General features: G+C 38.9%; 1 protein-coding gene across 2 annotated transcripts in view; it reads right to left on the bottom strand.

Annotated features, from left to right (window-relative positions):
- Window positions 1-504: 504 nt before the first annotated feature.
- Window positions 505-26,664, bottom strand: part of ntf3 (neurotrophin 3) — a 37,080-nt gene continuing 10,920 nt past the window's right edge. The window contains exons 1-2 of one of the 2 annotated variants that reach the window (XM_081363356.1): window positions 16,409-16,530; window positions 511-3,932 (exon numbers count right to left, since the gene is read on the bottom strand). In XM_081363356.1, the coding sequence (XP_081219482.1) occupies window positions 3,159-3,932; window positions 16,409-16,426 (792 nt within the window). In that variant the 5' untranslated portion in view covers window positions 16,427-16,530 and the 3' untranslated portion in view covers window positions 511-3,158. Of the gene's footprint in view, window positions 3,933-16,408; window positions 16,531-26,664 lie in introns of those variants that run through there. The other variant, XM_081363357.1, reaches the window with a different exon arrangement.

Here is a 26,664-nt window from a genome sequence, read left to right as displayed (position 1 = left end):
GTTCACGTATTGTAAAAAGTGTGACTTAAGTGTCCAATGTGGTCAAATAAGGTCATTGTACCCTATATTGACAGCTGGTTATATTACACTGATATGGACATGTAAAGAACGCTGGCATTTTTTTTATCCTTTCACCTCATTTAACTCTTTTCAGCAGTGATTTTTCAAGTTCACATCGTCCCAGGCTTTGCTCTTAAGAACACACCGCAAGAGGATTATATGCTAATTAACCATGGCCCAGAGCTATTTTCTTCCTGTGGGTTCTGGCAAACGAATGTATTTATAGGTCACTGAAGGTTGTTTAGTCCTATGCTCCTTCCCCATGGTTTTAAATAGACCATCCATGTTTGATTAGAAACACACAGATCATCTCTCAATTCGAGGCTGGGAAACATCATTGGGTTCTTTTCTGGGGATTTGTGAATGATTGAGAAGATATATATTCAACCCTACAGTTGCCAATATTCATAGATTCCCAAAAGAACATAATCAGCAGGAAGATTAAAAAAAAAAAAAAAACTTTATTCAGACAAATCTCAGAGGAGGATGTTGTAGGCCAGATAAACAGCACTCCTTCAAGTATCAGCACGAGAAAGACATTTTGAGAGACATTACCATTATGGGAAAGTCTCTCTTTCTCCAAAAAATAAAATAACATTAAAAAAAAATCCAAACAATGGGTAATGGGTACAGCCAAAAAAAAAAAAAAACTACTTCACTAAACAACGACCACCAAGCAGACAAGTCTTTCTTCTTTACTAAAATAGGGACTTTCCTCGCGACTTTCTCAATTTAGACATACCGGAGATAATTGTCTGAATATTATTAAGAAGCATGTAGTCCTTAAATAGAGTTTGGTGTGTTTTGGCACAGTTTCCTTTTCAGCATGGGTATCAGCAATGGCCGTTGGTCCATTATAAGGTCGGTTGTAGTGGTTTAAAGCAGCAAGAATCCTACACAGTATGCATGACACCAGCAGGGCTTTTCAAGACAGCATCAAATACATAGGAATGTTTCAGTGAAACTCATCCAAGACTGAGCAAAGACAAAATTGTTTAGGGATCCTCATGTTCCAGTGTAATAATGTGTGTTACAGGAAAGGCAGTGCATTTGGACAAATGTGTGGGCCATTCCCAGCAGAATCCTTGAAAGGTCCTGTGTTCAGCATTTTATCCTGTTTTTCCGTAGAGGGCCGAACTGAAGCGGGACGATATTGAATTCGAAAAAGATGTGTTGTATCCTTGGTGGTCTGTGGTTCTGTTTCTGTTTCTCTGTCTCAGAACTTCACACCCAATACAAGCACTGGATATCCGGTCACAGAGTCAGAGCTTGTTTAAAACAGTTCGATTTTAGTGCCTTTATCAAACCACCCTCTTGTGAAGCATGAAAATGCAATAAAACAAATTTGATGTCAATCTTTTTATAGCCACATCATAATAAACGATTGCATGCTAATAAAGTTTTATGTTCGGACATGGAGGACAAAGTCTTGGCACTTCACTTGATGTAGTGGGTTTGGACCTCATTCTGGCTTATCTTGCTATGCTGATAGAGAAGTAAATATGTGTGGGTAACTAAAAAATAACATCAATCTCACAAATGTTGGGTTCTACATGATGTTCCTTGGGGACACTTGGACAGTTCAGAGGTGACTTGAGTCACATGTCACAAAGATAAGCCCGAACAAAAGCCGAGCCGCAGCTGCCTGGCTTTTAAAATGCTCTTCGTATGACCCCGAACATGCTGTCTATATGCCTCACGCTTTGCTTTTCGTGTTGTCTTGGGTATATCATATTTATTGTGAAGCAGTACAAAGCATGATCTGCTCGGATGTATATTTAATCAAATTGATGAAGAGGCTTACACATCTTACTGCAGATATCATAGGAATCTCTTCACCTTAGTGTCTCAACACTATCGAGTGAGTAGGTCTCCTTATATAAACGTACAGAAGGAAAGCATGGCAGGCCTTTTTATAGCCGCAGCACACCGGCGAAATGCTTATCTCCTAAGATGAGTCTGACAAGAGGGAAACCCTCTTAAGGGGGAGATTACGTGTTCAAATCCCAGCTCTGCACGTATGTACATCGTCTTAAGGCAGCTTTACCTCTGTGTAAGACTACAGTGTCATTAGCAATGGCCCATTTATTTGTCCTTTTGTTTACATGCTGCCCCTATTCATGCTGGCTTCACTCTTTAAGTTTGCAGAGTAGCAATTGATCAAAGTGGGTGATCGAAAAGAGGCTAAAAGTGCACTAAGCTTATTTCTGGTGGTCGTGGTGGTCACACTGGACTCTGGCAGGCTGGGCGGGGCTTCTGATGAGGGGCGTGGCCAGTAGGAGGAGTCTTTGCTCGTCCATCTGCTGAGAAGCCTTTTTCAGCATTACTGATAGAGAGCAGTAGTTTCATCATCGGACCCTTACAAGTTAATACTTGGCTGCTTTCGTCCCCACTTTGCCCTCTAAAATGATGTTGTGAATAACGCCTAAATACTACCAGAAGGCCATCTAGAATCAATACACTGCCTAGATTGAATTTGTGAAATACTAAACCAAATTTTTATAGCACTTTTTGGTCCATTTTTTCTACTAGAATTGTGACTAATATTCCAGTGTTAGATGCATTTCGATTCTTTTCCATCATGTTTTCATGGTGTACAAAAAATATATATTTCTTAGGTATTTCATGCAGTTTTGATACACATATACTGTATGTTTACATATTTTCATACAACATCCCGACTGTGATTCGTTTACCCAGATACTGACAGCCTGTTTCAGTAGAAAAACAGGTTTTCTTGAACAATACTGAAGTTAATATGATATCGAGTGAGCTGTGTTTTCCATTGCAACTGTTCCCAAGGTCCAGGTATAGTGGAGTGACATGTCCTCTGACTACGTGAGCAAGGCACAATTCAGCATGCAATGCTCCTGTAGCTTAGCGCCATTGCATGTTTTTGTAAGTCTCTCTCTCATTCTCTCTCTTTTTTTTAAAAAGATTTTTCTTTGCAAACAGCTTAAATAAATAACAAGTATATTTATACATTATACATAGACATGTATAAATTCTATGCATTCCATATAACTTAAATAATAATTTATATTTATATATTTACAGGGAACAATAGAAAGACAGTGGTTGAGTTGCTGCAGTGTTTTTCACGTCCTGCGGTGTTTGCGTGAGAGCGCACAGACGCACGAGGTGTCTATCCGTATCCAGCGCCAACCCACCCAAGTTTTATCCTGAGTGAGCGCGCGCACGTAAGACTGCGAGGTTTTGCACTGCGAGTTCCAGTGCTTCTCGTCAATCCCCCGACAGCTGCCCTTGTTGTGCTTGGCGGTCTCACATTTTGTCTCGTAAAAGTACTGCTTTATGTCCGTGCGTCCCACATTGACGGACCCTAAAACCGTGACCGGTCGTCCCTGAATGTCCACGGCCGTAGTCCTGTCGGTCACCCACTGGCTCTTGCTGTCGCACACGGAGAACTCGGCCCTGTAGCTTTTGTGCTCGGCGTAGCGCTTCTGCCGTGTCTTGTTGCCGTCCTGGTTACTGACGAAGTCGTTGGTTAGGTAGAGTGGCGGCGGTTGCAGCGGAGGCCTTTCGCTCAGGAGCACGCGTGGCGAGTTGTAACGCTTGTGCTGACGCAGCAGCTCCGACGAGATGTCCGTCACGGGCTGATAGACGGTCGAGCTGACTTTCTCCCTGTAGTCGGTCACTGCGGGTGTGTTTAAGGTGGGGGATGGAAGCGCGTCGCGGGCGTCCTGCTTCTGTCGGCTGCGGCTGATGTCGGCCTGCAGGAGCTTTATGATGAGCGTGTTGATGGGGTCCTGCGTGGGCCGCTGCTTGTCCATCGTAGAGGCCGAGATACCATAGAGGTACGCGAGGAACATCACGTACAGCAAGATGGACATCACTAGATTCACCTGTAAGATCTGTGAAGAAACAGGAGACGTTTTTGTAAGCGCATACTCGGAAAAACGGTTTCCTTACAGTAGCAAACAAAGGAATTAACAAATGGCCCTGTGACAACACTGAATTCTCATGAAGCTCATTATTGACATGCTATAACAAAAATGGTGGCACTTCCCCAACACATCTGCATGGCGACAGAGCATTATTGGGTGTGCGCTGAAAGATGGCCTGCGGTGATATGAAGTTTGCTGGGCCTCCCTTATGGCATGTTTATTTGAGCGCCTGGCGCATCCATTTGGCCCGGTGTGTGTTCTGCTTCATGACTGAGAGCAATGGCATGAAACAGAAACCGCAAAGTGCAAAACTCCCCGAGGCAAGCTGTGTTTGTCAAGTGTACATGGTATAAAAGATAAGACATTGTTTGAAGTGTAATCGAGCTCTTAAAGTTTATTCACCTTTATAAGTTTTATTTCTGTACTGAATTATTTTTTTTTTCATGCATTTATAGTTAATAGGGACAAGAGCTGTTCAAGAATGACTCACATTTCGACTTGTTCCTCATGCACACTTAAAAAATACAGTGTACAAGTCAACCTTTATAATACTTTATAAGTCTTTTGAAGGATTAATGAAAAAGCATGCAAAACTTTAGTTAACATGAACTAACATACTTCTAAAGCATTTATTAATGACCATTTCTACATTTACCACTACATTTTTATACTCGAAAGTTGTATCTGTATCGGTAACACTTTATTTCAATGGTCCACTTTAGACATGTTACTAACTATAAGTAACTTTGCAACTACAGTACATGCCAACTAACTCTCATTAGAGACGGTCTGCTTAATATCTGCTAACACTTTATTTTGATGCTCCGCCAACAAACAGACCTTCGACTGACTATAAGTAACTTTACAAGTACGTCAACTTTTTCCACTTACCTGAACCCTAACCTAACAGTCTGCTAAGTGTTCTACAGTTTAACTAATACAATACTAATAGTATTAGTTAATACTACAATTAACTAATACTTGTATTGGGTTTAGAGAGCAAGTTGACATTTAGTTAAGAATTTACTAGTTAGTAGAATAGTCTAAAATGGACCATCTAAATAAAGTATAACCATATTATTAACTTGAGCCAACATGGAACAACATTTTTTTATGATGTTAACAAATATGAAAAAATACTGAAACAAATCTATTGCTAATTGTTAGTTAGTTATTGCATGCACTAAAATGATCTTATTGTAAAGTGTTACCACTTCTCCTTTAAAGGCATTTCTTTCATTTTTGGGTGAACAACTGTATTCTTTAAACACATTGTGGCCCTTTTCCATATTGCATCAAGCAAGGAGGTCTGTCCTCTGTGAGCCGTTTGTAATATTTAGTGCAGATTCTCATGCTAAATAAGGTAAGACTTGTGGTCTCCCAAATAATGCTAACAATTACAGTTAATAGCCTTTCAATTTTCCTTTCAGCAGTAAGCAAGCAGTAGGCCTTGCTTGGCAATTATCAGATGCATTACTTTCCTAGTACAGTATGACATGGGTACCAACTCATTACTACAGCTAGACATCACAGTAAAACTATGCATTCCTCCTCGGTTCTACCTGAATAACCAGACAGTGGCTTGTTGCTTTCGTGTTTTGTTTGAGATCACTTTCTCCATTGTGTATTGGGATCACTCTAAATCATTTTGATAAAACAAGAGAATGTGAGCCACGGCGCCCGCTGCTAAACATCTTAGTGTCAAACCCAGAGTGGTTAAATTGTAAGTGACACTAAACTACAGACTCCAGTGCAAAGTGCAGCAACTGAAGACTAATGATGACACTGATACAGTGAGACAGAGGTGATGCAGACAGTCAGCGGTTACAGCTGCTACATCAAAGGGCCATAATGGCAAGATGTTCAATGAAAATAAATATTAAGTGTGCTCCCCGATCTTTACGCTGCCCCGGGTACTTCTGTATCTTTTTTCTGAACCACATGTCTTTCTGTTGAAGAACCGCAGGGTTTGGGAGGTCTTGGCATGGTGGGTGATAATGTCATGGGATGCTCGGTTTGTTACATAAACGATTGGTTTTAAATTAGACTTTGGTGACGAAATGAACACAAAGACTTTTTGTTCTCCAGGAATGTTTGATCTTATGTCATTTGACATTGCGTTCAGAGTAATTCACCTGAATTTTATGGAAAATTATCTAATTCGTCATTGCTCCACAGTGCAAGTTTGCAGCCCATTGTTTGTGCATACTTTCAGGTCTGACCTTTGCTGTTTGCCGCAGATCTCTTTAATGGACAGGACAAGCATATGAGGGAGGGACACACGGTGCTCAGAAGAGATTGTTAATCACTCTGTCCTCATTATCGGCCAATAAGCATCACTAATTTCACTTTTTGGCAGGGGTAATGCCTGCAATTACACGTTGATTATTCAAAAGAGGGGCATGACAAAGTCACCTTACAGGCAGCGGCGTAGAAAATTACTTTCTGCATCTGTACTTGCTGGGTGAACGTGACTTTTCCCAGAACAACATGTTCCATGATCCAACAACATTCCAATCAACCAATCAGATTGGACAAGTTTACAGTTTATGTCAAGTTTAGGCTTAGAACCAGTGTATCATTTCCCTCTGATTTTAGGGATAGGGTTAGGTAAGTTATGGGTAGGGTTAGGTTTAAGGATATGGATATGGTTAGGACAGGAATGTTGTTCCAGGATCAGCAAAATATGTTGACCCAGGAACATTGGCAAAATCACGTTGCTAGAAGTTCACAACAATTCAAATTCCGTCCATTACTGAAGTTGTGATTGAATAATATTTCATCTTTAGTAAAGAATTTAGCAGGGCATCAGCTTAATTTCAGGGCGAGCTAATAAGCTCAATTTGATAAACCAAATCTAATTTTCATTTGCAGGAAAATAAGCTAGACACAAAGGGATACAATTTGCACTAAATTCTCAGGCAGTAAGTCAAGAATCCAAATAAGGCCAAAAATACAAAAGACGTGCAAAAGAGTATTTGTAAAAAAAAAAAAAAAAAGTGTATTGCATTGCCTCCGGGGGAAATTGTACAAAAACAAGATCCTGGAATGAACGTCAATTACTCTTCCCATTTGGGCTCATTCAGGTGAATGCAGGGTGGAAATTTACTTGGAACTCTGGACCAGGGTTGAACAGATAATCTTCTTCATCCTCTTAAGTGCGATCAAATGCTCGGCTATGTTTGTGTACGTCCAGTAAGCTTTTAAAAGGGTTCTTCTTCATTAAGCTGCAAAAATTGCCCATAATGAGCAACTCAGTCACATTAAAATCAACTGGCTTCTCTCAAAGCATAATTTATAGCACAACAAATGATGTATTAGAAACACATGCACTTGAATCTGTTTCAACCATGTTTGAAAAGATAATCCTTTGCATCCTCTTAACTGCTCTCAAATACTTAGCTGTGTTTCTTCATGTGCAGTAAACATTGTCAGGGACCTTCTGGGAAGCACGGCTAATGCGATCCCTCACTAAACTAACAACAGTTTAAGGTTTGATCCATGCAGAGGACCTTTCCAAAAGCCTTCCTCCCAAAAACTCACATTAAAAATCTCACACTAAAAATATTTGTTTATGTGCTTTACTCTGTCATAAATGCAGGAAGTTCTCGTCTCACAGGAGCACAGATGTGCATTTATGCCTCTTCCTGGATGAACAGCAGCTTAAACAATCTTCTTCGGGAAGGTAAAAAAAAAAAGATGTTTGGTTAGGGGAGATGGTGCTTTTTTGTTTTCTTCTAACATCACAAATGAGCTGCGCTCAAGCTACGCTTCTCAATGTCTCTGCAAAAAGTTGCAGTAGGCTATGCCAATTGCAAAAGCGAAAGCTTTAGCGTAAGTTCTGCCGGGAAGACTCAATTGTTACGTCACTTATTACCTTCTCATCTATCCAATCGTGTTCTAATACTTGCAGTATAAAAGATCGGTACTTACACATGTCTGAGTTCGCAGATGCTGACGCCTACATTCACCTCCATCCTCCCCACCACCAACAGGATGGTTCCTTCCCCTCCATCCTCCCCACCACCACCAGGATGGTCCCTTCCCAAACCTCATGGGGTCGGCTGCGCCCCTGCCTTCGTCTTCAGGCAGGAAATGCAGATTCCGTACCCTCGGATTGTGAGCTACGGACGGGGCCTATGCCAAAGAACTATATATCATAATACTTGCTTGCTGGGCTTTTAAAAAAAGCATACTTGTTACGTTATTTTGCCTCCTGAGTCTTTTTGGTAGAACTATGGAGTAGCTCACATTCAATCAATGTAAATCTCCATGCTAGCTGTTTATCAGGCATTCGCTTTAGTCATTTCACCACTACACATTTTACCATAAATATGCTGCCATTTTGTTTTTCAATTAATCTGTTTACAGCATACAACGACTCTAAAAAGCACAAAACATAATAAAAGCACCACAGTATTTTCCAAGTCTTCTTAAAGCTGCAGTCCGTAACTTTTTTGGGTTAAAAATGATCCAAAATAAATGTTTGAGCAAGTACATAATCAGCCAGTGTTTAAAACTATCTGCTTGCCTTAGCTCGATTCAAAACGGTAAGCTTGTAATAATATTTTTAATTCCAAAAATATTCAAGCATGTCTTTGTGTCATTACGTCACATCTGTACACATAAAGAAGGAGTCTCGGCTAGTAGGGCTATATTGCGTGTGAGGATGTTAGAGGTGGAGATTTATAGCCTTTTCTTGCAGCACTTGATATAAAATAAACTAATCATTTTGATGGCGGATCCAGAAAAGTTGATAATTCCACGAATAACTGCAATTGCAGGTTTCGAACAGAGATGGCGACAAAGAGGAAAAACTACGGACTGCAGCTTTAAGTCACATAATAGCTATGTCTGAGGTTTTCTGAAGACTTTTGAACTGCTTTTATGGTGCTTTATATGAACTATTGTGCGCAAGGATTCCTCAAAAATCATTTTGTATTGCACGAGAATGCACCAGTGGAGAGTAAATAACAGAACTGCTATTTTTAGGTGAACTTTTCCTTTAAAGTACAATAAAAAATAAAATAAATAAAAAACCAGGGAATATGTTTTCTGCCAGCACTATATTTAGTTGCGTAATGAATCACCAGTGAATGATATATGATCTTCCTCTAAGAGTAATTCTGTAAAATGTTAACAAATTTAAGGCTGTTTTCTAAGTGATTTAATTGGACATATGGTTATGGTTAATGCGCAATACTAGAAGTTAAAAAACATTTTGATAAAATAATATTTATATTGTCACAAAGGTCTAAAGGATATTTAAGAGAGGTTACAACTTTGTTCATTTTAAAGAGATGAAATAAAGCAAAGACAAACTCACTAAAGTGCCCAGACTCTCAGTGGGCCTTGATGAATGCCTCAAAGTTCCCCTGTGGTGAAAATCAAACTTTTAATGTTGTTTATATGTCTATGTGGTGCTTTTAATATGCTTTAAGACAAAGCATGTGCAAATTAGAAGTTAAATTAGAAGTCAATAGAAGGAGTATTTTCTCCTTAAAACTGCAGTGAACCAAAGACAGCCTCAAAAATGCGGTTTGAAATCGCTGGTGTTTCTGACGTCACAAACTATCCTACCTTGTAACCAATCACGTCAACGTGTGATCGTCAACGAGTGGATCTCTGAGCTGGTGTGAGTGAGTGGGGGCGGGGCTTATTTGCATATTCATAGAACCGCGTATATAAAATGTTTACATTCAAGGTATTTTAAAAGCATGGAAATTCTTTTTTACAAGGAAAAAAGTTTTAAAAATGTAATTTTGGTGATCAAAAATGAGTTTTAAGGTATAAAATTATTGACTACAGGGGGACTTTAATACAATTAAAGTAAGGGGGACATCAAGAGGCCTCAGTACAGTTCATGCACAAACAGAATGTACGCTAAGTTACTTGTTATTGGATAAATGTTTTGCATTTGGCAACATTCCTGGTTAAAAACGCTGGTAAAGTGACCGCTACAGCCCGACCAGTGGTGTAAATCACTCCCTGTGAACTGTTTTGCTCAACCCAAATTGTGCATGACACAAAAGTAGAGGAAGATGTTTTAAGTGGTGAATGATTTCCCTTGGTGGCAGTTCCACACACAACCTCCAAGCCAAACCACACCAGACTGTTTGAAACGCCTGGAATGACACTGTAAGTTCATGTGATTGGCCTAGTCAGCTGATAGGGCAGTTAATGGACTCTAGGTTGCTTTCTTCAGAATGCCCAAATTTGTTGACGCTCTAATCCATTTAAACTAGGTCGGAGAAGGGAGAAGCTGTCTGTGTACTTCAAATAATTAAGAAAAGTCCAAGACAAGATTAGACTTTTCACGCGGTATCAAGTTCGAAACACAAATTGCAATGATGAGTTCTTAGGCACGTACTCTACAAGCTCACCAACTCAGGTGTTTTTCCAATTTTGCTAAGACTTAATTGTTGGCCAGTGCTGATAGCGATGTTAGCACCACATACTCTACGGGCAATAAAAATTATGCAATAAACAACACATTCAGCATATTTGAATTCTTGATTGTTTGTCGGGTTGGGACAGAATCAAGAATTGCTCTAGGAGTGGACTGATCTTCAGCAGATCAGAGGGATATTGTTATTAAATCACCCTGGGCCCTGTTTATTCTAGTACTGCTCCTCCTCAGCCAAAATTGATGCGTTGTAGGCGATAGATAACAGCCCAACAACCTCCTTGACTAAATGCTTCACAAGTGAGCATTGTTTAAAAGCTCACAAGTCTATAGCCTCAGAAGTAAATTACCTCAGAAAACTACATCAAGAAATTCCTTTCATTTACACACAACTGGCTCTCACACAAACTGTCCTGGGCAATCAGTTTGATCTGAGCAAAAAGGAATTGCTTTTTATATAACCTGAGTCTTGTGATATCAATGCATGAACCTTTTCTATATTGGTAGTAGATTCTCTCTTCATTGGAAAACAAAGGTCCTGGCTTTCTATCTAGCCAATATTTCAAAATGACATAATATCAAACTACATAAACCAGCACTCTCATTGAACTCTAATTCCAGGACATGGGAGCATTAGGCGTCAAAATCTGGTCCTTGATCTCCTTTAACTGGTTTAGGCCACTCGATGCACAGCTCTGCACTTGCCTCAGGATTATTAATCCACATAAACACAGAGTCATTCCAAAAGGTCAGTTTAGGTCTGAATACAAATGGACTTTTTGTTTGTCTCTGCGCAGAAAACTTTTCCTCCTTCCAAGAGGTGATATAACGACGAATAAAAATAATTTACATTCATATTTATATCTAATTTTCGACTACAGTTGAAGTTCAAACCTAGCTGTGCATCTACAGAATAGCATGCCCATGTATGACAGGTGTTAATCTCGCACAGCACTGTGTCAGTGGCCTCGACATCGGGGCTTCTTCACCACCTACGCACATCATCTAAGACTGGCCAAGGAGGCTTACAACTCCCTGAGCTTTTAACTCCCGAGGATTGGCCTGAGATTAGCAACAGCCTTCACACCACCCAATGCACCATTTAACACAGTGTTCAGCCCTGCACACGTCGCACCACAGTCTAGATAATGGAAATATTGGAGTTGCACGCTCAACATTCACAAGGAATATTTTAGCGTGCATTGACTAATCCGCACATCCTGTTTTTGCAGAGTTAGATGCATTCCCGGGTCAACATATTTTGTTGATTCTTGAACAACATTCCTGTCCAAACATGTAAGGATTCCCATATCCCTACCACTAGACCTAACCATACCCATAAGGTATCCCTAAAATCAGAATCAGAGTCACCTAACCCTGGCCTAAACTAAGCCTAACTAGACATAAACTTTTAACTTGTCCCTCAAATCTGATTGGTTGATTGGAATGTTGTTGACCAAAGATGTGGATCTAGGAACATTTTGCACTTTGTGAAATCAGGTTCTGAGACTAATCCGCTCAATGACCAGTTTGCAATGAAAGATTAACATATTTACACAATATTAATTTTCTGCTATATCCGTCAAAATACAATACATTCAGAAAGAACAGCCAGTTTCTCATTTTTAGGGTCTTATTTCCTGTCAGACTGGGACTGAAATCTTGAAATGCGCTTTAGACCTCGAGCATAATGCAAGGGCCATGTATCTAACTACAGAACAGCAAGACAATCTACAGTGAATCGTTGATCTGAGCTAACAGATACTGATATACTTTGAATACTTCAGTCATATGGAGTGGGGATTTTGCTTTTGGAAGAAAACGAATCAAAGAGTTTTCTATTCAGGCACACAATGAACTGTTTGGCTATTGTTTGAATTTGAAACATGTGCATACATTCAACTGGAGAAATACTACCGACTAGAATTATTACAATGAAAAGGAGAACACAATATAAAAAAGGTAAAAGCCACTTTAAAGTGGCTGCTCTCAAAGCAATGCATTGCACATTGAAAGCAAATTGCAGAATGACATGCTATCAAATGCATCTTATGGAATAAATCCAGAAGACATGAGCTACCCAAGTTGATGGACTCAGGATGGCTTAGGAGGCAGTGTGCCAGCGGAAGAAATCCACCCAGGATTTTCAAAGAAGAGTGTCTAAACCCTAATGCTGTCCAATTGCTTCCAGATGTTCCCCTAAAAGAGCAAATAGACCCCCTGTCTGGACACTCCATCTCTGACCAGCACCCTGCACTAACTTACATCTGGCTTCATGCTGAGTTCGCACACATCTCGGGTTAGTTCTGAATGGTTGTAAGATGTAAGACATGACCTGCAGTGTTTGAATACACATCAAGCTGTGGCATTTCTTGCAATCAAGAAAATGTCCGCAGATGCATGCCAACTTCACACATTACGTTATGATTTATTGGTTGTTTTTTGTCGAAGGTTTTCAGACTTTCAGTATTGAAAGCTAGACAAGCTATGTAAACTGTCAGCTCAGAGTACTAACACACAAGCTAGTTAACTCCAGTTCACATTTAGCATGTCTTATGAAGCATGCTAGCTCATGTCATGTTGTCAAAAGTTCAGCGCCTCATGATGGAGTTATTCAGTGTAAGGGACGCATTGCAGCTGTTTGGCCTTCATGGCAGCTGGTGTCAACACCTCCCTTAACACAGTTCTTTCAGTCGGCATGTGTTTCTGGTAAGTTCTGATAATCAGCCAGCGCATTGAAGGGTATTTTATATGAAGTGTAAGTTAATATAATAAATGTGCAAGTCAAAATTGTTGGCACCATTAGAGGGATTACAACACCAGTAAAGGTCTAAATTCCTTAAGATTTAAGACTTGGAAGTTATAGTTTCCATCTCACAGACTTTAACAGAATTTCCTTCCATAACATTGCAACTGGGGATGATTTTCCCCAAACCAGGCATGATTACAAGCCTATTTTAATTGCTACTTAAAAATTCAAAAGCATCAAAGTCAGGTGTCTTGGTGCCATAAAACAGAACTCAGACTATTAACGTGAAGTCTGGGAGTCAGTAGCGATTAGCCTGGATTTTATACTAAAATAAACACAGAACTCGCTCTCTGTTTGACACGGCAATGCCAAACACAACAGTTAGTGTAATTAACACATCTTGGGAGTTTGTAACGTGATCATGTTAGATGGTTGTTTTGATGTAATGTGATAGACGGGTGTTTGGCAACTGACAGCAACACTTTGTCAAGGATACAAACTACAAAAGGCGTAGGTACGGCCACTCAGCAGGATTGATAGATCTACGTGGCTTCATGTTTAATGCATCTCACCTCATGACACTTCCAGAACACATGTTAGAAGCCTTTTGAAAAAACTGATGTATTCTGGACATGTTCAGGCACACTTAAGACAAGACAAAAAAGTTTTATATATATATTTTTTTTTTGTTAAGTACCAAGTATGTTTAGTTTCTATTTTAAATTGTAATAATTCAAGTATAGTCTTTGCCACACACGCACGCACGCACACACACACACACACACACACGCACAGGCACAGGCACACACACGTTGGGTTTCCATGTTTTATGGGGACTTTCCATAGACATAATGATTATTTTTATACTGTACAAAATGTACATTCTATCCCCTAACCTTAAGCCTATCCATCACAGAAAATTTTCTGCATTTGTACATCTTCAAAAAACATCACTTGATTTATGAACTATTTTCCTCATGGGGACCAAAAAATGTCCCCACAAGGACAAGGATTGCCATCGTTGTGGGATGTTTTGTCCCCATAACGTAGGGTTTACCTGAACCACACACACACACACACACACACACACACACACACACACACACACACACACACACGACAAATTAGCTCCAGACTACAATATCAAAAATATTTTAAAAAATATTGGCAATACCCAATTTTTGTGAGGGGTGTGTGGTTATAAACCACAGAGTATCAAACACCATCATTACCACAACATGTGCTGATCATTTCTGGTAAAAAAAAATACTATTTATTGTATTTTATTGGTAACAGTATTGGTTCATTGGTTCAGCAAATAAGCTGTGCAATTTATTGATGCACTCGCTAGCTCTAACCATAGGTTTTGTTTTCATATCAATAGTGTGCAAAATGAAGAGTTACTAAGAAATGCTCCATTTCTTTGAACCTGGCCTTGATAAATGATGTATTTAGGCCTGGCTGCCATCTGTCATTTCGATGACAGGTTGGTCGGTGCAATGAACTGACAGCTCAGACTCTGTAACCTGCTAGCATAGCACGCTTTCTCAAATATGAAACCAGCTAGGACAAGTTTATCAAGATGAAAAATATAATTACATTTGTTGATGACAAATGACCATGTATCTGTCTGCACTGTTTGGCATACATAAGGTATTCTATAATGAGACAATCCATATATGGTCAACGTAGTGAATTTCCCAAGGTATAGTGACCAACAACAACAAAAATATTTTGGGTATGAGCGACCCATGATAAAGTTGATGAGACTCCTCGATGGCCAGCCAACATTTTTTGCCGTTCCCATTTTACAGTGACAGAGAGCTACCCAGAAAAACCAGGATGTGCTGCAACTGGCCCCGAACATTTACAGTTTTTAGAGCCACTACAGTTGAACTCAAACCACTGTAAGTAAACCACAAGCCGGAAGTGTTAAGTGTTTCAAAGCCGCAATAATGGAGAAAATCACATAAGTGAATTGGTTATCCTGTTAGCTAGTTTATTGTGTCCAAGCTGTGCAAGCTGAATAAATAAGGTATTTATTTGCACGTGCTTAATGAAGAAATTGGAAACTTTGCATATATATACTTTAGTAAAAAAATCTGTAAAAATTGTGTGAAATTCCACAATGACTTCAGACTAGAGAAACACTGCAAATCCCCAAAGAGTGCCAAGAGTTCACTGCAGCCATGTAATATGTTTCTTTTGACACATTCACCCATACATTTAAGTTATTTGCATTAACCCTTTAGCCTCCTCGTCAGTGGTGCCTTGTGTCAAATCCTTTATTTGACAGATGCTTGTTTCAGGTGCATGCCTGCACAAGACTTCCCTCTACACACACAGAAATACACAAGGCTGAAGGAAACAGGGCTATCAAATACACAATTTGTATTGTGGGGGGGAGAATATGCCTGCAACTTCCAGTTGAGGAACAGGAAGAGTAATAACTTGAACTCACAGAAAAAACTGAAGGGCTCCGAGAGCACTGGCCAATAGCATCTCCAGCACAGATTTATATGGATTATCTATTTTAGGGATTGTCTGCCAATCTCAGCCAGCTCTCGGAGGAAAGACGAAAGAGCAAAGTGTTTCTTAGACACGTTTAAGTCAATTTTAAAGTTTTAAAGTCTGTCATTTCATTTCTTATATTGTTTTTTTAAACCATCTTTTTTCAAATTAGTGCATCTGAACCTTTTATATATACAAAAATATGTATTATATTATATATTCATATTTATCTAGATAAATATACATAACAATATAACAATATTTATATTTATCTAGATAAATATAATGAATTTAAAGTTACATCACACAAATACAGAGACAGATAGCCTATACATTCATATTCTATAGTTTGAAGACTTAAATAATCGTATTAAAAAAAAACTCTTTGAATAGGAAAAAAAAGTTTTCTAGGCAACCTATTGTTTTGTGCATAAAGAGAAGAGCACTCTGTGAAAGGTAAGAAGTGAATTTGCCCGTACTGGTTTTCAGTTCAGCCCGAGGCGCATAGCAGGTCAAATTCTTCCCAAAAACACAAATGCGCTGGAAGTTCCAAAGACACTTTAACACTAATATTTTTTAGTAACATTCCCAAATTACGCAGTTGTTTTTCTAGAAAAACAGTTGTTTGACAAGCACAACTTTTTCCCAGTGGCAAATCGCAAAGAAACCGTCCTGGAGAACAAGCGCAAATGCGCTACTGTGCCAGGAGCCTTCCAGATTCCCACCAAACGATACATGGAAGCAGTTCGTGCAAAGAAACTTTGAAAGGATACATACCGTAATAAAGGTAACCATAGCATCGGTGAGGAAATATTCAGCAGTTCCGACATGAAGGTAATGAGTTTATAACGAATCCTTTTCGAAAGTTTGCAGATAGAAAGCGCGCGGTGCGTGCTGAGAGTCTCACTGGCGAGTGCAGCACGCAGATCTCTCTCTCTCCCTCTCTCTTTCCCTCCCTCTCTCTCTCTCTCTCTCTCTCTCTCTCTACAAGCATAATCTTCTACTCTCCTGTGCACATCCAGCATGGACAGATGGCTTTTATAGGGTTTCTGTGCTTAGACTAAAGTGATGCTGTTCTCATTAGTCAATCATGCATCGGTAACTCTAATAACTTTCATTTTATTAGTAATATTAACAAGCATTTTACAGTTACATTAAGTAATTCCCAATTACGCATTACATATAAATTAATTGCTCTTAAATAAACGCTTTGAAATGACTTCCATTTATGTTCATTTTGAATTTACTGCTCTGCATTTTATGTTTTGTGATGAAGACTGTGATGAAAATTTCTTAAGGGGAAAAAAGTGCATCAGACGTCTCCTATGTAGATTTACAGTATGTGAAAAAATGTTGGCAAAACAACAGTTAGAGTAACTTATTATAGGTTTAATTCACACTTGTTTGGTACAAAAGAAACCTCAAACAAATAAAAAGAAATTGCATACTTTCTCATCTACTCAAATTGATATAAAATTATTCCAAAGATCCAAATAACTAGGTATGGCAGCCAACTGAAGAAAAAATGTTGAAAAATTAATGCACTGTTTGAGCTCACAGGCATTAAGCGTGACTCAGCCGAGAGCTCTATAATCATAGTTGAAACTGTCGTAGTATACGCATATTATAAGAGTAGACTGAGAATACAAATGATTTTATAATGGGCAGGGACAGGAAACACTCAACAACCCTCTATAATCCACTCTTTTCTTCTGTTAGTCGATCCTTTGTTGGAGATGTTTGTGTACAACTTCTCGAGGTTTTTAAGCATTACAGTGATGACATAAAAGGATATTGATGTATCCAATTAACCATCTGTTGCCCTTGCAGAGCAAAGGACAAAACAGAAAAATAAAAAAAGATAAAGCATTTACGTCTTATCATTTTCATCTTTCTTTTGTTTGCTCTGAACAGTCATGGGCATATGATCCATATTCAAATTATAAATTGAAATACCGCATCTTTTCTAGACTGAGCCATAAATTCAATGTGACTTTAATGCTGTGTGAAATTGTCAAACTCTTGAACAAAAGCTTGTCCAGAACCCTTGTTTAAATTTCTTTTAGCAAAAGCCACTCAGCAGGTAAAAAGAACTTACCTGTTAATTCTTGGTGTGAAGTTCCTGGTAACGTGAATGTGTTTCTTCTTTTTTTTTTTTTTTGAATGGCTATGTGACATCAAAAGAGAGATGTTTTTGGCCAAATTATAGGTTTATCATGTGGTGTATGTCTCAATCAGGACAAATCTGCTCTATGATGTTTTCTGTCAAAGTGCAGTCATGACACAACCAATAGTTGCACTCCCGGAAGTTGTTGTAGCAATTCAACAGTCTTTTCCCCAACCAGGAAGCTAATCTGTTGATATTCAATGAACACATCAGTTGCTGAATGAGGACATATTTGGTACATTTCACAAATGAAGTAATTTCCTTTTAAACCAGTCCAAGAGGAAGAACACATTGAAGGAATGTGTCCTGTCATTACCTTTTACATCATTTCAGGAACACGTGTTCTTAAAATGATGAAAACTACTGTATGTGTTCCTGAAATGATGAAATGTGTTCTATCTAGAAATAGTTTCCATAGCTTTCTAGAAATAAAGTCTGAGCTTTACAGATGCTCAGCAATAAAACTAGAGCTGGATGCTAATAATATTGGCCAAATTCCATTTGGTAAATCACAAAACTGTATGACCACAGCCGTGTCAAAAGTCTCTCTTTCTGTCAAATGACAGCACTGATGGTAAGCAATATTTGTGGAAGTGTAATAGGAATATTTTTGTGTTTAAAGGTGAATAAAGGTGTATTTTTCTGGCAATAGTGCATGGCAGCAAACGGATTTGCCATTTTCATTTTCTGTACCATATTATATTAATTTCCTGTGAAATCAAATTAGTTTTTCTGTTTGCAACATGCAACAAACTCTCATTGGAGAGTGCTTAATATCTGCTAACACTTTATTTTGATGCTCTCCCAACAGACCTTCTACTGACTATAAGCAAAGACCCTTTTCAAGGAAAGTCTGTTCGGCAGCCATATTTTCAACGCCTCTGGGCAGCTATTTCAGGCATCCAAGACCAAGTCCTATCAACTTAAATAGGGGAATCTTGAAATCTCAAAAACTGCATGCTGAACAACAAAATCTGACATAAACTGTCCCATTAATCCTGTTTCTTATGCTCAAATAGTGTTGAAAAAGCTTATTTGTCAGCAGCTGATTCTAACAGCAGCTGCAGTGATGCGATGAGTTTATCAATCAGCGTTTGACTCTTTTATTTAGAAGTTGGGACTTATTCCGCCATATTAGGCGTTGCACTTTCTCTCATTCATAAGTAATATGAGTGCACAGTCCTTTGTATATCTGAAGTCTTTGCTATAAGTAACTTTGCATACATCAACTTACCCAAACCCTAACCTAACAGTCTACTAATACTCTAATGAGAGCTAGTTGACGTTATAGTTAGTAGAATGTCTAAAGTGGACAATTGAAATAAAGTTTAATTATTTTTTCTATTATTTTGTTTAACATTTCATGCTGTTTCACATATTAGATTATTTTCATTGCATTAACGCTCGATTTTGTTTCTTCCTTCTTGATGATCAATGCATCATCATTAAGTTTTTTTTTTTTTTTTTAAATACTACTTTTTCTTCCATTTAATCATTGGTTTCATTGGGTATGTTGCCTTTTTGAAGTTTTTCCTCAATCCGCAGAGAAGCAAGTACACTTATTTTCCATCAGAAAATGAATGATGATTCAACCCACCCTACAGAGCACTTGTTATCTATATAACCAACACTTTAGAGTTACCCAAGTGCAATGCTCCTCCTCGACGAGTCAGCTTTAAAGTTGAAAAAAATATCTCACAAACCAGTGATTTGGCAGCCGTCAGGTTGGGCCAGGTGGTGTGTGTGCGTTTTTGTTTGAGAGGAATGCAGGGCACACCTTACTAGCATACAGTGGATTCTGCTAACCTCAGCGTACACAGCTACTGCTGCTTTTCAAATAGTGCCACACAAAGAGACACAATGGAGTAAGAACAATGCCGGCACCTGTGGTTGGTTAAAGGAGTTCCCTGTTGTAAGCATGCTTTTTATTTTGTTTAATGACGGAGTACCTTTTGAATCATCTGTGGAGTAAATCTCCTCTGTATAAAGTGTATCAAAACAGTGGCTGTTTGAGTATCTTTACGTCACCGATAAATGATGCGGCCCGTGCAAAAGTGAACTTGTTGCCAAATTAAATATTTATATACTTGCATTTACAAGCGTGATGGTCTATTTGCACTACGTTCGTTTTGTATGTACAGTACTCGGAAAGAGATTTTAGGAATTACATGGATGAGTAATTGAGAAGCATAGCATGATTTATGTGCTAAAAGATCTGATTTCCTTGTGCGGGCACTTTGTGCTTCTTGAGCAGTCAATAAAGGATTCGTGTGAAGCCATTACATAACTTGATTTACTAATATAAGGCCACTGGGCAGTGATTCATTGGATGTATATGGGCCTAGGTTGAACAAACATAAACAATAAAGTTAATCTTTCAAACCGCAGGAACTTTTCTACACGTTCCTTCCTTTTCCACTTTCGTCTTTTAGTCTCAGTCTGCATTCAGCACTTTCACCTGCACCTACAATGAGTCTGTTGTTTATAGTCTCGTTCGGGCATTGCTAAAGTCGCTTTTTCGTGATGGATGAGGTGTCTCCCACCTGGCTCCGAGGCCAACAGGGCGTTGATCTCTGCCCCTCGTCACAGTAAGCCATGGCTAGAGGGGAAGGTGGGAAAGATGTATCAGGGAGATTGAAAGAAAGAGGAGGGGAGGAGGGAGCGCTGCTGTCGGTGTAGGTCAGATCGAGTTTCTGCCCGATTACAACCGTCACCCCAACCAACCCCAACCACGAATACGGTGGTGCCAAATAGAAAAGTGAAAATGTGCTAAAACATGCACTCTTAAAAACAAAGGTTCCCGAAGGGGGGTTTCACAGTTATGCCATTGAAGAGCCAAGTGTGGTTCCTCAAAGAACCTTCCAGTGAACAATTCTTAAAAGAAGTAGTTCTTAATGTGAAAATCTAATGAACCTTGCTTGACACACAAGAACCAATTAGATTCATTCTCGTATGTTGTGCAGCATGTTTGAGCTTTCAATGAGGTTTGATCTCGCGTCATAGCTCCTGTATGTTCGCTGATCAATGTTTATATGTGAATAAAAGCCTAAATTAAATCTGTTCATCATATAAAGCGATCGAGTCTCTTCAGAAAATTTGGACTAAACTGCCTGATTCATGTGGATACGTTTTACGATCTCTTTATGAACTTTTTGAAGTGACAAAGTGATTAAATTCTCTCTTAAATTATCTTCATTTGAGTTTCGAAGATGAACGAAAGTCTTACAGGTTTGGAATGACTCATTGGTGACGATATAGCTCGGCTGTGGAAATGGCGGTGTACAAGGCCTGCCAATTCCTGCCTTCCCACATTTATTTACTTTGTTCTCACACTTAGGCGTTCACTGGTGGTCTTTCCTCCTCTCTCCCTGATTTGTATCCTGTGGAAGTGTTGAGTCTTTGCTGTACTGTTTCTCTTCCCTTGGGTCCCGTACCGCTTCTCCTCCCTTTTACATCAAGCCTCTTAAGCATCCATGCTCTATTGCTGCTTTGAGTCAACTCTTCCTTTTTGCTTTGTCTTTTAAAGTGTTTCTGTTCAAACGGATCCGACCGCTGCGTTCACGCAAACACCAGGGAGTTCTCACTGGGTCCAAACCGTCGAGGGGTTGCAGACAGGGCCTCCCTTGTGCTCTTTGTGCGGCGAATCCAACAGCGCAGACCACTGACCTGAAAAGTGAGCCAGGGAGTGCAGCGTAACTCAAGGCCCGCGGTTCAGCTTACCTGCTGGGCTGCTGTGAGAGCGGAGCGGAGTGCTCTCTTCGCAGGGTTAGATTGCCCATTGAGATAAGGGCCAAATACCATACGAGAGTTGTTAAGCAATACTGCTACAACACAAGAGACAGATAACACGGCGGTCAGAGCCCGCTGGGGAATGTTAGCTCGCTGTGTTAAGCGGCACTGAAATTGCACCGAGTCTGCAGAGGGGGTTTTCCATTTGCCTCTTTCAAAAGAGTCTTATTGTTGTCAAGTGCCATGTCTGAAAATAAAGTCAGTACACTATAGAGCCAGCACGTTATATAATATTTCAAAGCCAATTAAGCAGAAAATTAAATCAGCCTATTCAAGTGTATATTCCCATATAATGTTCCAATACAACACTGTTTAAATATGTAAGATAACAAGACCTCTCAATTGAATACATTTATTTCCATGAAAAAGCCAGGTCGGCACACTGTTTCTCCTGAGAAATTAAATGTGAACTCTGAACAGATTTATTAATTTTTTTGGTGAAATTTTCACACTGCATTTTCTCCAGACATGAGAGAAGTTGAACATGTTTTTATTTCTGTTAAATAATTGAACAAATCTCTGAAATCCCATTTTCACTTAACAATTCAGATTCCTTAACATTTACACTTGTTACGAATGATTTTAGAGGTGGAAGAAAATACATATTGAATTAAATATTTTAAATATATATTATACAACAATAATAAACAAACAAAAGCATACTGTATTTTAATATGCTGGGAATGGTTCTACCAGTAGGCGACAAGTGACTGTCGAATCACTGACTGAGCGATTCGTTCAAAACACTGATTCATTCAGGAACAAAATAAGTGACTGGTTGCGTTCAAAAACTCTTGAGTCGTTACTTCTTTTGGTTCTTCACGAACAACGTAAATTCTATGTAGTCAGTAATCTGGGCGTGATACATTTGTCATATCACTTACAGTTGTGTCGCTTCACTGGCATTCACAAATTTTATGGAGCCACTGTTATAAGGGAGTCATTGAATCGTTCAATCAGCCAATTAGTTCAAAAACATGATTTCATTCAAGGATGAAAAACACCAGTTGCTTGAAGACTAAATGGTTCATTTTGCTTTGACTATTAAACTATTTTTGCTGGTAAGCTTTTCATAATCTGACTGCATTGGTCTTGCTGTGGCGCCACTGAATACTATATGTGTTGCAGAATATTTTAATATGGTATTTCGTGTGCATCTGCAGAAGAACGCACATGTGAGAAGCATTAACGGAACAAAATTTAAATCAATTAAGTTTTTTTAAAGAAACTACAGTCATAAAAAATTGCCACGCTTTGCCTGATGGTATATTTTGAATTGTGCATCTTTTTTAGTTGTTTTTGGGTGAGCATGCTTCATATGATTTACTTGTGTGTAAGCTATGCAGATGTCCACAGAATTATTGACGTTACGCAAATTCCCTACTCCTTGCCTGTTAGTTTCTGAAATATTTAGGTTAATTTCATTGTGCTCTCAGCACAGTAATCTCAGCTTTGTTTTTGTACATTTTACCATGTTAAATGCATAATTCTTTTGATTTTCCCCCTAAATCATTACATGTTTGAAACCATACACTCTTGCAATGAAATGGCACTCTATCTGATTATATTTTCAATTAAATGGGTGCATTTACTCAAATGAAAAATGTTCTTAACATATATATATGTGGCAAATTAAGTTTATTTTCACTATTTTCAGCGCTTGCTTTAAGAGTAATCATCTGACAGTTTTCCTGTCCTAGAGAAGTTTAATCAGTGTGTGGAGAATATACTGTAACAGTGGTCATTAAAAACCATCTTAAATGTTTTTGCACTTATGCAACATTGATAATCTGACACAGGTGAGCCTGTGACCGTCCGTCAGTTCAGGAGAGGTCATCTCAATCGTTAGCACATGCTAAAGAGGCAGGAAGTCTAAGCACAAAGATACTCTTATCTTAAACGGTAATCAACCGTCACACCATGTCTAGAATTTCACCTTTAAGGTACACGACATAGTTCCTGATGTTTTTACAAATTAGTGTCAGACTGTTAAACAGTGCTTATAAGGAAGCAAGTAAATTTCCACCGTATCTTCTGGACCCATTTGCGAGCCATTTGCTAAATAAATAATGCTTGTTGTCAGTTTTAAGTAGGCGAGGTGTGTAACCGTATGGTTTGGTGTCATATATACTCCACATGGTGGGCAAGTGGATCTTTACCTGGACTTGACAGGCGAGAGCAATTCCGCGAAACGTAATCCGAGGATCAAAGCTTGTCCTAGTCCACTCTGTGGTCAGAACGTTTCTGATGATTTCCAAACTGCCATATAGGGTCGTCTTTTAGAGCTTCAAGTTTCACCTCAGTTCAAAGTTGGAGTTCTTATGATTCACTACGTCTTAGAAATGTTTGGCATGCATCAGGATTGAATTTCATGTCTTTTTGTCCTCAGGTGTTTGGATGGTTCACAATGTGCCCACATTAGACTGGGAGTGACTATAATACCAAGTTGACTGATAAGCTTGTGTGCAGAAATATTCATACTAACTATGCATGCTAAAAAAAAGAAAAAAAAAATCGAACAGACACCGATCAGATATCGTCTTATGGTGCGAGCACATATGTTCTAGCAAATGCACAGCAACAGTGACCTGAACACGAGGCTTCTGCTCTACACAGGAGTGGCTGCCATTGCATTTGGCTACAAAGCAGTGTGGAAACCTGAACACAGATAATTATAGATTGTGACAGGTGCAGACTCCGCAAAATAGTCTGGAAACTGAATGTCTGTCTGCTCTAATTTAGTATTAATTGGATTTTCCCAGGGCAAATCATCAGGACTTTAAATGGGCCAACCAAAACAGCCACTGTTTGCTGGTTTTGCAGCAACTGCCAAATCACACTTTACAATTTTTAAGCTGGTTTTAAACCTGTTTTAACTTGAAGTTTATTTGGCAGAAACTACAAATTCTGACACAGAACATTTTTTATAATAGCCTACGTAAATCTGTCTATTAATTAGTCATCCTGTTTCTCTAGTTGTGTTGCACATTGGCTCCAGACACTTTATATTACCCTTTCATCATCTTGTTTAGAAATATAGGTATTGATTGCTATGATTTTTATTCCCCACATCAGACAGTTGCATAAAAAGCAGTTTGACGCTGAATTAAATTACTTTGAATGTTAAAATATTTTCTCTCATCGCATGTTGCGGCATTAGGGAATGAATATAAGTATAAAATATTTGAATATAATATTAGAAAAAATATTAGAATATAATATTTCTATACCTGCTATTTTTACAGAATAGTATAAATGAAGCTGAAGGAAAATGTGATTCCTCATGACAAGACCCCTTTAAACTCAGAGAAAAGTGAGGAGGCAGATTTGTCTGTTGGAGTGGTACTTCATGAAGATCTTGTGTTTCATTCACAGTCAGTCAGTTACCACACAGGTAAGTGTTTATGTTGGATCTTGAGCTCAAAGTTTATTTCAACACCCTCGTGTTAAGGAATGTCATTTGCCAGCCAGCAAGGCTTATTTTACTGTATCTTTGTACCTCACTGCCAAGAACCAGTAGACCTTTTCAAGCCTACAAATCAACACTTTTAATGGGCTTAAGCATATCATCATTATATGCTACAAAGCACGGGAGTCTCAAGAGCAGCCAAGTTATTCCGGTATATTTTTCTGTTGATATGAAAAAAAGGGTACATTTAGCTATGCATATAGTGGGTGAATTATGTATATGATGTATATTACAATGTTATGATGATCTATGTGCCTTTCGTCACTGACGTTTTAAGTTGTTCAAAGCATTTCCAAAGGCCTGTTCACACCGGGACGAATTTCGCGCAAAACTATCAAAAACTATTCGACCAATGAGATTGGCGCTTTTGCTCACGTGTCTGGAGCTTCTGAAGTTACAGTAAAACACAACTTGGGGGCGCTCAAACACAAACCGGTCTTGCCGAGCACACATACGTAATGGCAAGAAGATATACGCCAAGTAGCGTCTACACTGCCGGGAAGAAATAAGACGAGGAAGATGCAAGGCAAGATGAATGTAAAGCTGCTGGTCTCGTTGGTGTCGGAACATAAAGAACTATGACAAACGCCACAGCGACTACAAAAATCTTGATAAAAGAGAACTGTTATGGAGTGGTATTAAGCGCCATCTAATGTCAGGGAATGAATTTGCATGTTCACTTGGCTCATCGTCAGCGAAAATCACTTGGGTGTGAACACAAAAAACGTGTTGAAAAACACTGGCGAATAACGCGCGCTGATATTCGTCCCGGTGTGTACGGCCCTTTAGGATGCTGATTGTTAGAAGGCAGCTGTCGGACTCTGAGATGGTGAACTGGAACATGGTTTGTGTAACATTAGCAACACATTATTAGCTGATTGATAACGTAGTCAAGAAAAAGGCTAATCATATTAATTACCATTATGGGTCTGATGCTGTAGACAGCGATACACAAGAACGTATCATCATTCTGATACATTAACTTGTAGACGAGCCGTTATAATTCACTCTTCCACTTCTTCTGCATCAGTTTCCGCTTCAAACATACATGGCCAGTATTTCCAATTGCAATTGTGTAGCATTTACTACAGTAAAGTTGACCGAGTGAATCAGGTAGTCTGAGCTTGTGTGATTGAGTGGAGGCGGGGCTAATTTGCATATTCATGGATGTGGTGTAGAGTTACATTCAAGCTATTTTAGGGACGTTTTTTTTTTTTTTTACAGGAAAAAACGTTTAAAATAAATGTGTCATTTTGGTGATCAAAGATGAGTTTTAATGGATTAAGTTATTGACTACACGGGGACTTAAAAAGAACCAATTTTTTTTGTGTGAACTGAGGAATAATTTAACAACTGAGTGACCCTAAACATTTTTTTGATGATCCATTAATGTTAAAGGTTCATCGATGCTAATAAAGAACCATTATTTAAGAGTTTATGTACTTCAAACAAGGCAGAAAAAGTCACAGAATAACAAAGTGTGAATGTTTTTGTTGAGTAGCTGCCATTTAAACCAGCTCTCTCTCTCACACGCACGCACGCACGCACGCACACACACAAACTTGGCTGACCCATGCCAAACAGCTTTGGCATCTATTCTTGTGTGTT

The sequence above is a fragment of the Scardinius erythrophthalmus genome (assembly GCF_964197995.2).
Source record: "Scardinius erythrophthalmus genome assembly, chromosome: 4".
Taxonomy (NCBI): Eukaryota; Metazoa; Chordata; class Actinopteri; order Cypriniformes; family Leuciscidae; genus Scardinius; species Scardinius erythrophthalmus.
This window is presented reverse-complemented; position numbering and strand designations above follow the sequence as displayed.